At 48.6% G+C, this 13,430-nt stretch overlaps 1 protein-coding gene across 1 annotated transcript; it reads left to right on the top strand.

Moving 5' to 3' along the window:
- The first annotated feature begins 1,571 nt into the window (after positions 1-1,571).
- On the top strand, positions 1,572-5,382 carry LOC144692948 (haptoglobin-like). Its single transcript, XM_078562123.1, has 3 exons — positions 1,572-1,690; positions 2,480-2,667; positions 3,882-5,382. The coding sequence occupies exons 1-3, from the start codon at positions 1,686-1,688 to the stop codon at positions 4,697-4,699; spliced, it is 1,011 nt and encodes a 336-aa protein (XP_078418249.1). The 5' UTR covers positions 1,572-1,685; the 3' UTR covers positions 4,700-5,382.
- Positions 5,383-13,430: the final 8,048 nt, after the last annotated feature.

Raw genomic sequence — 13,430 nt, 5'->3', positions numbered from 1 at the left:
CAAATATTTATATTCATCTATTGCACTCAGTATTGTTTCAGGAAAACCTGACTCTAATACAAGTGGAAAAGCAGGTGACCAGAGACACAAAAGAATCATGCTTTAGTGCTGTTGAGAAACACATAATTCTAGCCATGAATGATTTCTCTACGACAGTTCTATAATTTATGTTGCAATTTAGTTTCCATTTAGATTATTTACATATTATCAACTAATATTTCCCATTTGTAATGGTTTATCATGGTATAAAGTCCATTATGTCCTTCTCTCTGTTCATAAGTGCCATGGAAGAGGCTACGTCTAACATAATATCTGCTGTTCGTAGAACAATGGTTTCCAAACCGTGAGTCGCAGATTCAATTAATGGGGTCACAAGCTCCCCATTCTCCAAAACTGCACCCCGACTCAACACCAAAGCCCAGGTAACGTCAAACCCTGCTCGTCTCTTGGTCTTGGGAATTATTTTTCTACTTCTCAAGACCATTTAAAAATGGATACACACCAGCGTGGGGGGAGAGGGGCTGATTACAGTCTGAGTGTGTGTGCGTGTGTGTACGTGTGTGGGAGGTGTTGTGGGGGTGGGGGATTTGGTGAAGTTGGAGGGAGAGGAGCTTCAGTGAATCTTCTGTCACTGGGGAATATGGAGAGCTTGGTTGAAACCTAAGTGGTCAATAATTGTTGCTCATTGTCTTCTGTGCCTGTTTAGAAGCTTATGCTCTGCACGTTACTCATAAAACCCAGCCCCAGGTAGGGAGGAGCACAGCTCCATATTCAGGTAAGGTATTAACCATGTGAATGAAATACATTTTATTTTAAAGCTGCATTGTTTGTAGCAGAATCTACAGTGAAACTGCAGCTTCTGGAACTGAATATTATTTTATGTAATTTGAAATCCTCTGTTGAAACTGATCTAACTTGTCTCACATCAAAAGCAACGATGTCAAAATGAACCTTGGTGTGATGTTGCTATGAATCTGTAATACTAAATGTAAATGTGAACGTCCGTCGTATATGCTACTTCCAGGCCAAAGTTGATGAGCTGGAATGGCTCAGATGAATAATGGTCTGGCGAGTACATAAAATAATATTTTTACAACATACTTTAAAAACACAGATTTTCATACTTATATGATGTATTATATGTTGATCTGTAATACGTGTACTTTAATAATTATATACTGAATGTTACTACGTCCTTTATTGCTGTTTTCCTTTCATTAGCATATGGGATCACATTTATTTTTAAATATTAAAATGGGGTCACATTTGAAAATAGCTACAGAAGCTCAAATGTAAAGAAACCTTTACTTTGCATCTAACCATGTGCTTTACCTGCCCTGGGAGTGCTTGATAGGTCACGGTTAAGGGAGCTTTACTCTGTATTTAACCTTGTACCATCCTGCACTGGGCATGTTTGATGGGACAGTGCAGAGGGACATTTACACTGTATCAAACCCCATGCTGTAACTCTGGAGGACCTGAACTGAAATCTGTTTTCACTACTGCAACATGATTGAGCCATGAACATTCCTGAGTAAGTGACGTGGGCAGCCAACAGAGATTATAGACTGTAACAGTCCAAGAGGTCAATGTCTCTTGTTCATGCCTGTGTTGTGTTGCTGCGTGTGTGTGTGTGTGCTGCTAGCACTGCAAATTAAAACAGGATCTGTTCTCGCTGAAGGATCATGAGGTACATTAGACGCTCTTAGTTAAAAGATGTGGTGGTACATTGGGTGGGATCCTGGCATGTGTTTGCTCCAATCCCCTGGGAATTCTCTGTGGCTCCAGAGCTAAAGGCTGAGGTTTAATGGTTTACTGGGCCCTCCCATGCATTTAGACTTGCAGACACCTCCAGCTTGACTGTGGAGTCTCCAACAGGCTGTATATCCATCTGGCTCCAGCCTCAATTCACCCCAGAAACCTGGGGCGAAAATATCTCTTCGGGTCTCAAATATTGACAGTTTTATCTTAAGCGTGGCCCAGAGGGGGCCCAATACCCGCTCAAGCACCAGCGTGATGATAGCGTTGGGAATCTGGCCGGATGCCAACAGAGAGGATTACGAGTTAAATGCCAAGCTTCAGTATACCAACCACCACTTTAACAACCTGGCTGTTATTTTGAGAGACCTGCAGGAGTTTTGTGGCCAACTTCTTAAAAAATATTTCCTCAGGCAGTTGTGCATTTTGTTTTTTGGCACAGCTGTGACGCTGAAGGATGGGATGCCTGTTGCCTCTATGGCAGCAAAGTTGTTCTGGGCAATGAGGAGGCCATGGTCTAACTCATTAAGCCTGAAAGCCTGAGCCACAGTTCGCCAATGGCCTTAATCTGGGGTGCATGGTCCTGAGGCCAGGTTGTGGCAGAAGCCCTGAAGCTTCCTTCTACCTGACCACCACACCCCCTGCCCAACCCCACTGCCCCCACTCCTGGTTGTCTCTGGCAATCGCATGCACAACCACCATTCTCTACTTTCCCTCCTAGGCTCCTGACTATGGCACTTGCTCTGCTCTGTGCCCGTTCCGCGTCACAGGAACCCAGCGGCAGCTCAGACGTCCCATCAGCCAGTGACCCCCAAGCTGCCACCAAACCATGGGTTATGGAGCAGAATGCCACAGGAACGGGCAAGAGAGAGGGCTATGGCACAAGGAATGGAACCTCTGGAGTTAAAGGTAACTTCTATCTCTCTCTGTATCTCTGCCTGTCTCTTTCTCTCTGTCTCTCTCTCTATTTCTGTCTCTTTCCTACTGTCTCCCTCTATCTCTTTCCTATTCCTTTTGTCTCTCCCTGTCTCTACCTTTAATTTTTTTTCTCTCGCTCTGTGTCTGTCTGTCTGTCTCTCTCTGCCTGTCCCTCCTTTTCACTTTCTCTCCCCCTCACTCTCTACCTCTCTCTATTCTCTCACTCTGCCTCTAATTGTCTCTCTGTGCCTCTCTTGTTCCTTTCTCTCTGTCTGTCTGTCTGTCTCGCTCTCTCTTTCTCCCTCCTTTCTCTTGGTCTCTCCCTCTGTCTCTTTGTGTGCCCCTTTCTCTCTGGGCCAGATTTTCACTACCAAGGCTGGTAGTTTTCTGACAGCAGACCCAGCTTGGTTTAAAGCGCTGGTCACACACTATTTTCGTTCCGTGTGGGGGCCTGCTTGGGGGGTTGGTGGGGGGTTGGTTGCAGGATGGAGTAGAGCCCACCAGCCTCGCAGATCCTAGGTGGCCATGGGGGTGGGTGAGTGCCGAGGCAGGCTGGTTAGAAGCTCCCAGGTTCCCTGGGTCTTCATCCCAGTTGTAACAAACTCAGTTAGGCCTTCTAGCCTTCATCACCCACACCACCTTACAATCCCCAGCCCCAAGCCCCACTTATAACCTCCATGCCAACTCAATGTCAACTCATGTCTCTTCCATGCCCATTCACCCAGTATGCACAAAATACATAACCAATGAGCCATATAATAACAATGGTAAGTGTGGAACTGCTGAGGAAAGAAATACACCCATTCAGAAATTTTCTATGAATAAAACTACTGTTCCTACAACTCTACAAAAGTGTCAATCAGACATTAAAGTATCAAAACAGAGGCTGGAAACGTTTCCCATCTCTTAATCTTGTCCAAATAAACATTGAGACACTGACAAAAGAGATCATTGAAAGGATAACTTATTGTAACCACTAAAATATGTCAATCAAGCAAAGTCAACAATTCACTTCACTTGTCAAAACAAATTTTCTGATGAGTTAATGCTTTTATTGGTCCGGGCTCACCGCCGAGCATGCATAATGAGGATGCCTGAGGAAAATCTGGCTCTTTCTCTCTCTCTCTCTGTCTCTCTCTCAAATCCTCTCACTCCTTGCGTACTATGCCCGTTGACTCCTGTTCTCCTTCTCCCCACCTTTGCAGTTTGCGGACGGCCTCCAAACCCGGTGACGGTTGTGCAGAGGATCCTGGGCGGCAAGCTGGCGGAGGAGGGGAGCTTCCCCTGGCATGTACTGGTGGTGGCAAGGGGCCGGGGGAGGGCCAGTGGCACCCTGATTGGCAGGGGTTGGGTGTTGACGGCTGCCCATATCTTCTACCCCAAGGGCAGCCGCCGAATTGACTTGGTCCACCAACGTAACACCACCCAGATCCGGTTGGGCCCAGGCACCAGCCTGAAAGCGCTCCTGGCAGAAGGCAGCCTGGAGATCGAGGATATCGTGGTGCACCCAAGGTTCGAGGAGGTGCTACACAAGTTTGACAATGACATTGCCCTGATCAAGCTGAGGACAAACTGGGAAGAGGAGAGGGCAATGCCTGCCTGCTTACCCAGGGCTCAGGGACATAAAGGGCATGACTTTTACCAGCCAGGGAGAGTGGGCTATGTGGCTGGCTGGGGGATAGAGGATGGCTTCTTCCTCCGCGACCGGCTGCGTTACGTGCCGCTGCCCTTAGTTGACCAGAACCGCTGCTGGCAGGCCTTCCAGAAGGCACGAATCGGGGGTCACCGCCCGCCAGTCACCACCAACATGTTCTGTGCTGGCATGCCTGAGGGGGGGAAGGACGCTTGCGCTGGGGACACGGGTGGGGGCTTCCTAGTACCTGACCAGCGCTCGGGAGCCTGGTACTTGATAGGCATTGTATCCTGGGGCACCGGATGTGGGCGGCCGGGCCGCTATGGGGTGTACACACGGGTATCCAGTTACCTCCACTGGATCAACTCCATCATTGCTGCACATCCCTAGTCTAACGCTTCCCTCAAACCGACATCCGCACCAAAAAACCAATTGGGAGCCTTCAGGCTGAATCGACTTTTGTTGGGTTTATTTGTCAATAAGATTACACAGAGGTAATAGAATGCAACAAATTTTCATAGACCTCCTGAGGCTTGACCCCATTCCCACCACCCCAAGTTATGTAGACATCTCCCCTCCCCAATCTGTGGGACTCCTCACTTCCCCCAAAACTCTAATCTCCTCACTCCATTCAAACTATGGGCCTCTTCTTCTCCCAACACTGTGGAAGTCCTCACCCACCAAACTGTAGGGATCCTCACCCTGGAATGTCAGATTAAATTTAATTTGTCAGCTTTCTTTACAGAAGATGTGGTTAAACAGAGGCAATGGAACATATGAACATATAAGGAGTAGGCCATTCTGCCCCACGAGCATGCTCTGCCATTTAATAAGATTATGGCTGATCTGATTGTGGCCTCAACTCCACATTCTGCCTACCCCTAATAACATTTGACCCTCTTGTTAGTCAAGAATCTGTTTACCTCTGCTTTAAAAATATTCATTGACCCTGCCTCCACTGCTCTCTAGGGAAGAGAGTTCCAAAGATAAAGGAATGCAACAGATTATTGGCAATATAATGCTTGCTTTATGGAATACTGTAAACACGAGATTAATAAAGTGATCAGACGTTTTGTGTCCTCTGCAGAATTTCTGTATGACTGGGAGATGTAAGCAGGTGGAGAGGCTGATGTGGTTTCATATAACCCCTCCATTATCTCAATATGGGTACAGGTTGCACCTTAATAATCAAGGATTACACTTGATTTACGACTTCCATTGTCCAACGCACCTTTCAGAATCTCAAGAGGTCCTGAAATGCCAATGAAATGCCTTTGAGGTGGAGCCGTTGAGGGCTTGGCGTCCTTATTAAAGTGTCGTTTCCTGAATGGGGCACAGAACCACATCTGGAGCCCAACCAAAACATGCAGTTGGGGCTTTTGCCTTGAAGAAGTCACAAGATTTTAGTAGCTGTCGCTTGTCGGATTTAATAAGATCTACTTCTGCTGCTAGCCAACAGATGGTGGAGAGAGGGTGCTTTGGAAGTCTACTGATGTCTCTTTCCCTTCAATACCTGACTTGTGCGTGGCACCCAGAGCATCTGAAAGTTTTGATTTGTTGGTGAGCGGAGGCAATTTCTGATGCAATTAGCTTGCAACTTCTCTCCATGGATATCAGTTGTTCAACTCCAAGTGAATGTTTCCCTTGAGTCCTTTTTTTTAATAAATCTGTTCACGGGATGTGGGTCCCACTGGCTAGGCCAACATTTATTGCCCATCCTTAATTGCTCTTGAAAAAATAGCGGTGAACTGCCTTCTTGAACCGTTGCAGTACATGCGGTGTCAGTACACCCACAATGCTGTTAGGGAGAGAGTTCCAGGATTTTCACCCAGCAACAGTGAAGGAACGGCCGATATATTTCCATGTCAGGATGGTGAGCGACTTGGAGGGGAACTTGCAGGTGGTGGTGATCCCATATATCTGCTGCCCTTGTCCTTCTAGATGGTAAATGTTGTGGGTTTGGAAGGTGCTGCCTAAGGAGCCTTGGTGAGTTGCTGCAGTGCATCTTGTGGCTGGTACACACAGCTGCCACTGTGTGTCCGTGGTAGAGGTATTGAATGTTTAAGGTGGTGGATGGGATGCCAATCAAGCGGGCTGCTTTGTCCAGGATGGTGTCAAGCTTCTTGAGTGTTGTGGGAGCTGCACCCATCCAGGCAAGTGGGGAGTATTCTATCACACTCCTGACTTGTACCTTGTAGATGGTGGACAGGCTTTGGGGAGTCAGGAGGTGAGTTACTTGTCACAGGATTCCTAGCCTCTGGCCTGCTCTTCTAGCCACAGTATTTATATGGATGATCCAATTCAGTTTCTGGTCAATGGTCACACCCAAGATGTTGATAGTGGGGGATTCAGCGATGGTAATGCCATTAAATGTCAAGGGGAGATGTTGGATTGTCTCTCATTGGAGATGGTCATTCCTGGCACTAGTGTGGCACTGAGCTTTAGGACCTGGTTAGCTTGGTCAGTAGCAGTACTCACAAGCCACCCAGAGTACATTCTGTGCCCTTGCCACCCTTGGGTGGGGGAGTGAAGTGGGGGTGGTGGTGGCGGTAGATGGTAATCAGCAGCAGGTGTCCTTGAGACTTCATGAGGTACATATGAACATATGAAACAGGAGCAGAAGTAGGCCATTCGGCCCCTCAAGCCTGCTCCGCCATTCAATAAGATCATGGCTGATCTGTTTGTGTTTCAAATTCCACATTCTTATCTATGTACGATAACCTTTGATTCCCTGGCCTAACAAGAATCAATCTACCTCTGCCTTAAAAATATCCAATGACTCCACTTCCACTGCCTTCGGAGGCCGAGCGTTCCAAGGTCACACGACCGTCTGAGAGAAAAAAATTTCTCCTCATCTCTGTCCTAAAAGGGCGACCCCTAATTCTCACAAGAGAAAACATCCTTCCCACTTCCACTTTATCGGGACCGTTCAGGATCTTATCTGCTTTAATCGAGTGGCCCCTCACTCTTCTAAACTCCAGTGTAAACAAGCCCATTATGTCTAATCCTTTCCTCATAAGACAACCCGCTCATACCAGGTATCAATCTAGTAAATCTCATCTGAACCGCCTCCAATGCATTTACATCCTTCCTTAAATAAGGAGACCAAACCTGCATACAGTATTCAAGATGCGGGGGTGGAATTGTCCCGGATTTAGACTAAGTTTGGGAGCGGGTGGGTAAACGATGTTTTACCCGCCGGACGATATGACGGATTTTTAGGCCGTGTCATCCCAAACCCGCCACATTGTTCATGCATTCCCGGGAACACACATGACGTTCGCCCACCCGCCATCACCTCACTGCTTCATCACTCCGGGCACCATGTTTACAGTCCAGCTGCAAGTACACATCTCAGTGTTTCCAGACCACAACTGCTGCCTGGAAGACAGGATGGCCCTGAAAGGCAAAAAGACTGCAGTCCCCCCTCTTCAGTGACACATCTCTGGAATGCTTTTTGGGCACATTGGAGTCCCGCCAGGGTGTCCTATACCCTCGCTCTGGCCACAGGATGGGCAGCGGCATCACCAGCCAGGCTTGGGAGGCAGTGGCAGTGGTGGTCAGCACCAATGCCCTACAAAAGAGGACAGCCCACCCAGTGCCGCAAGAGGATGAACGATCTCCTTCGGCAGGGTAAGTCACTCTTCTCCTCACTCTCAGCTCACACACTTATAAACCCGTCACACATCCACAGAGCCCTCACTCGCTGCCAGTTCAAGGGATATAGCCATTGACTCTCTCACAGAGACCTTCATTGCCCTCATCCTGTCCATGGGACCACTCACCACCCACAGATGCCAGGCATACTTATCATCTGGCCTGTCAGGCATCCTGCTTACACTCTCTCCATCTCTATTCATGCAGGACAAGCTGGCACACAACAAGAGGGAGAGGTCGCAGACTGGTGGAGGAATGCATGAGATCAAGGTCCTCACAGACTTTGAAAACAGAGCCATCCAGCTGGCTGGCAGTGATCTGGACCGGTCCTGTGCTGATGGCGAGGTTGGCGGTGCTCTACCAAGTGAGGGTCCAGCAGTTCAACATACATCAGACAACCATGCTGTGAGTGATGTGTCCTGTTTCACTGGCCACTGCCATGCACTAATTATATCCCCTTGCTTCCGCAGGCACATCTGAGAAACAGCCGACAGAGTCCACAACCCAGGGCCTCCAGTGAAGCCCTGAAGACACCTCGGAAGAGGAATCTGAAGACACCCTCCTTGAAGTCCCATCACAGTGCTCACCCACAACCTTCACCAACGCAGAGACACACACTTTGGTGCGGCCTAGTTTTGAATAGCCTTGGGATCACATCGCACTGTCTGATCCTCAGCAGGCGGTGGCAGGGACTTCCCAGGTGTCCGGCACTCAGAGGACGGCTGGAGACCAGAAACTTGCTGATAACAAGTCAGATGACGAGCCCCTGAACTCGGTCATGTCACAGTTGCTGGAGCTGCAAAGGCAAGCTCAGGATCATCAGGAAGGGATGTCCGCTGCACTTCTCAGATTGCAAGGCACGATGGAGGAATGGATCTGCCTTCAGACTGAGGTGATAGCGCCTGCATGAAAATGCACCGAGCTCAACACTGGTAGGATGGCAGCTGCCATGGAGACCTTGGCCAAGACATCACTCCTGCACTGCTACGCGGGCTGAACTCCTGACGCCATAGTTGGTCTCCAACAGTGCGTATGCAAGAGAGGTGCAGAGCAGCCTGGTCTCACTCCAGCTATACCTTCTCCTCAAGGAGTCCTCCTTCAGGCATCCATAGGGCGGAGGATCAGCAGGTGCCCACTCTGGGGCCGCCCACTCCGGGGCCTTCCACCCAGATTACTCCAGGTGTGTCCGGCCCATCCGAATAGCCTCTTTCTGTGAGCTCAGCAGCTCCAGCTCCAGAAGCCGAAGGCGGTGCCACTGCCACACAGCAGGGCCCCGAAAGCAGGCCGGGGCCCTCCAGGTCTCTGCCTCCAGAGGGTGCTCGCCAAGGTCATCACAGTCAGGGTGTTGCAGTCAGCAGGCTGCCTCCATCTCCGCTGTGGATGTCCAGGGAGCACCAAGACGTAGCAGCAGGGTTAGGAAGATTAAGAAGAATTAGTTGCACAGCCTGTGCACGGGTGTTAATCACTTGTACATACTGTTCACTATTGTAAATAAACTCCCAAGAATGTCTCCCTGCCTATGGCTCCTTGTTCTGATGAGCAGTGTTCTTGTCACTCAGATGTGAAACCTTTCTGCACAAGATAAAGGCAGGTGTCTCAGTCCAGGGCCTCTTCCCTGTGCTTTGTGCAACCTCCGGACCAAAGTGATGGTCCAGCCTCACACTCCCTGGAAACATTACTGATGCCTGCACCTCGGTGGTGCTGGTCAGTGCTGACAGAATGTAGTGGGCAGACGCCACAGAGTTCCCTCATTCTCTCTGTGTGCTCTCAGCACCATTAAGGAGGGTCTGACCTCCACTTCTTCAGCATCTGTGACCACTGATGCTGTACTCCAGCTTCTGAAGGGGTCAGGTGCTGAAGGCGGACAAAGGACCAGATGCTTCTAAAGGTTCATGGTTGCGTCTCTATGATATGACCCTGTTCACAGAGTGCAAGTGAGCTGCCCTCGGCCAGACAGGAGTCACAGAATCACAGAATCATCCAGTGCAGAAGAGGCCCTTCGGCCCATCGAGTCTGCACCGACACATGAGAAACACCTGACCTACCTACCTAATCCCATTTACCAGCACTTGGCTCATATCCTTGAATGTTATGACGTGCCAAGTGCTCATCCAAGTACTTTTTAAGTGCTTTTTAGTCTACTGCCTAACTCCCTGAATTCTTGATGCAAGACCTCATCCTTCTTTCTACCTATGTCATTGGTACCAACATGTACCATGACCTCTGCCTTATCACCCTCTCCCTTCAAGATACCCTGCAGCCATTCAGTGATATCCCAGACCCTGGCACCAGGGAGGCAACATACCATCCTGGAGTCAAGTTGACGGCCACAGTAGCGTCTATCTGTTCCCCTGACTATAGAATCCCCTATTACTATTATTCTTCCTCTCTTCCTACCCTCCTGTACAGACAGGCTGCTTGTGGTGCCAAAAGCTTGGCTCTGTCCGCACTCCCTGGAGGAATCAGCGCCCTCATCAGCCTCCAAAATGGAATATCGATTTGCGAGCAGGACCCCAGGGAACTCCTGAACTACCTGCCTGTTTCTCTTGGACTGCCTGGTGGTCACTCATTCCCTTCCTTCCTCAAGTCCCTTCATCTGCGGTGTGACCACCTCCCTAAACCTGCTATCCACAATGATCTCAGACTCGCGGATGCTCCACAGCGTCCCCAGCTGCCGTTCCAGCTCTGAAACCTGAGCTTCCAGGAGCTGCAGCTGGACACACTTCCTGCACACATGCTGGTCCCGGGCACTGGAAATGTCCCTGGCTTCCCACCTGGAGCACGAGGAGCACACCACGGCTTTGAGCTCTCCTGCCATGGCTTATCCCTTTAAACTAAACCTTTTAAATCAGTAACTCTAGGGCCCTTCTTTCCTGATCCTTGTTACTATAGAATATACAAACTATAAACCACAAAAAGACCTTAAACTATAAGCGATTAAAGTAGTAAATACTTACCCGACTTTACCCACTACTTACCAGTTGTTCCTTTCCCTTGTAGCTTCGACTGCCGCAGCAGGGCAAGACTGGTCTCTGAAGATTTAAGAAGTTGGATAGCAAGGAAAATATTCTCAGAGTTTATGTGAAGATCTATGGAATGTCCTCACTGCATGTTGTCATCATCCTCCTGCAATCGAGCAACTATTAGGGCCTCCACTGCATCTCCATAACAGGAGCATTCTCAGAGAGGGTATTTGCGCTGCCATAAGCCAGACTGGAGTCAAACATTCACAGATGCAATGTGAGGATCTATGGGGTCACCTCACTGCATGTTGTCATCATCCTCCACAAATCTAGCAACTATGAGGGCCTCCCAAGCGCGCCTGCATCGTCTAGCCAGTGCGAGGTCGCACACCAGCTGCACATTCAACAAATGGAATCCCTTGTGGTTGATGTAGTTCACCGTGTGTTTCGACAGGGACCTGCGTACCACGTGAGTGCAGTCGATCACACCCTGAACCTATGGGAAACTTGAGATCTGGGTGAATCCAATCGCTCTTGCATCCTGGCTGTCATGCACCCAGGTGAAATGCACAAAGTTGTGTGCCCTCGCAAAGATGGCATCCATGACCTCATGGATGCATTTGTGGATGGAGGCTTGTGAGATCCCACGGAGGTCACCTGTGGAGCCCTGAAAGAAGCCACTGACATAGAAATTGAGCGCTGTGGTCTCTTTCAGGACACTGGCAGTGGATGCCCTCCATGCCCCTGCGGTGCCAAATCCTGCAGTAGCTGGCAGATGTGAGCGACCAGTTCCCTAGACATGCACAGTCTTCAGCGACACTGGTTCTCGGTCATCTGCAGGAATGACAGGCGGCGTCTATAGACCCTGGGTGTCACTGAACCTCTGAACCATTGTACATAATGAGATGGCATTGGTTGGTTGAACCACCACTTGCCTCTTCAGTGAGTACAGACATTCCAGTGTACGAAGTGAAACGATATTTGTACCTGCACCAGTATCCGGTTTTGCATATAACTTATGCTGGTCCTGTATCTGCGGGCATATAATCGGGATGGCGGCAAAGGCTTCTGCTGCTATCACTGTGCCAATACATCCTTTGATGTTCACTATACTGAATGTCGGCTCAATTTGTGTATTGATCTGGTGATCCTCACCATCTGACTGTATAGCTTGGCTGGTCATTCTGTGGATCTTGTTATGGCGATGATTTGTACGCACTTTTCATTGATTGATTGGAACGCTGTACATGTTTGGCCTCTAGTTGTGCCTTCCCATGATGTCGAACCATTTGGTCCGGCCTTTGCTATCTGCATGTGTGCTTCCAGCGCCCTCTGGTGCCACATACCTTTCATACATTGTTAAAAGTTGGGAGGTTTTTTGGGTGCATGTGTGCAGCCACATGACCTTCATTCCTTACTAGGCTTGTTTGTATTGGCTATCGTGCCAATGGTGGATGAATTGCGCATAAGCCTGTAGACGCTGCCTATTCCACACTATGGCTTCGTACTTGTGTCCGCTTTGTAGTATGCTGCAACCTTTAGTTTGTTTCAAGAGGTCTTTTTGGAATGTTTCAATGGGGTAGATGCCGCCATGAGCTGTGGAGCCTTTGCTGCCTGTCCAGGCATGCAGGGAGCTCTGTCCATGAAGCTGCGATTTTTGGTGCAAAAATAGACTGCGGATTCGAGGGGGAAAATTTAAGTCAGTAAAGACTTTTTAAGGCCTTCTTCAAGCTGTTAGCATCTGTTGGAAGCTGTCACTGAATGGACTCTTATTTCACATAGTCTCGAGTTTTTAATCATGTTGCTCTGCTGCAGTCATGCAATCTCATCTCTGTGGAGTTCTGCTGGTCCCAGACCCCCAAAGTAGGCTATTTAATGGCTGTTCCCACACAAACATCACAGCCGGTAGACTTGGATTGCTCAAAATCCCCCGACTTTGAACAATCTTATCAGCATTATTACCTGCTTTCTGGAGGCATGATATCCCTGAACTGGTGAGAATTCACTTACACACTCTGACGCTGTAAGTATTTGATAGTTGTTTCATTTCCACACAAGTCCTTCTGCTGGGTTGAGGTTTGTACTTTTCTTGGTTGAATCCTCAAAAATCACTGACTACCAGCACTGCTAACGCGTTGCATTCTTCTGTTATCGCAAACATATCAATCATACAACAATGGTTGGTAAAACAATAGTGTGGGTTATTTATTTGAAGATAAGACTATGTACAATGTTAACTGGGAGGTTATGTTGATATGTCTAACCTGTACTAACCTGTTGTATTCTTCTTGCAATGTTAACGGACTAGACATCAATTTTTTTTATTTGTTCTATTTGTTTGATTTATTTTTTATTGCCCATCCCTAATTGCCCTTGAGAAGGTGGTGGTGAGCTGCCTTCTTGAACTGCTGCAATCCCTGTGGTGTAGGTATGCCCACAGTGCCATTGAGGAGGGAGTTCCAAGATTTTGACCCAGCGACAGTGAAGGAACGGCGATATAT

Source organism: Cetorhinus maximus, chromosome 18 (assembly GCF_964194155.1).
Source record: "Cetorhinus maximus chromosome 18, sCetMax3.hap1.1, whole genome shotgun sequence".
Classification (NCBI taxonomy): Eukaryota; Metazoa; Chordata; class Chondrichthyes; order Lamniformes; family Cetorhinidae; genus Cetorhinus; species Cetorhinus maximus.
Note: the sequence above shows the minus strand (reverse complement) of the source record. Positions and strands in the feature narration are given on the sequence as shown.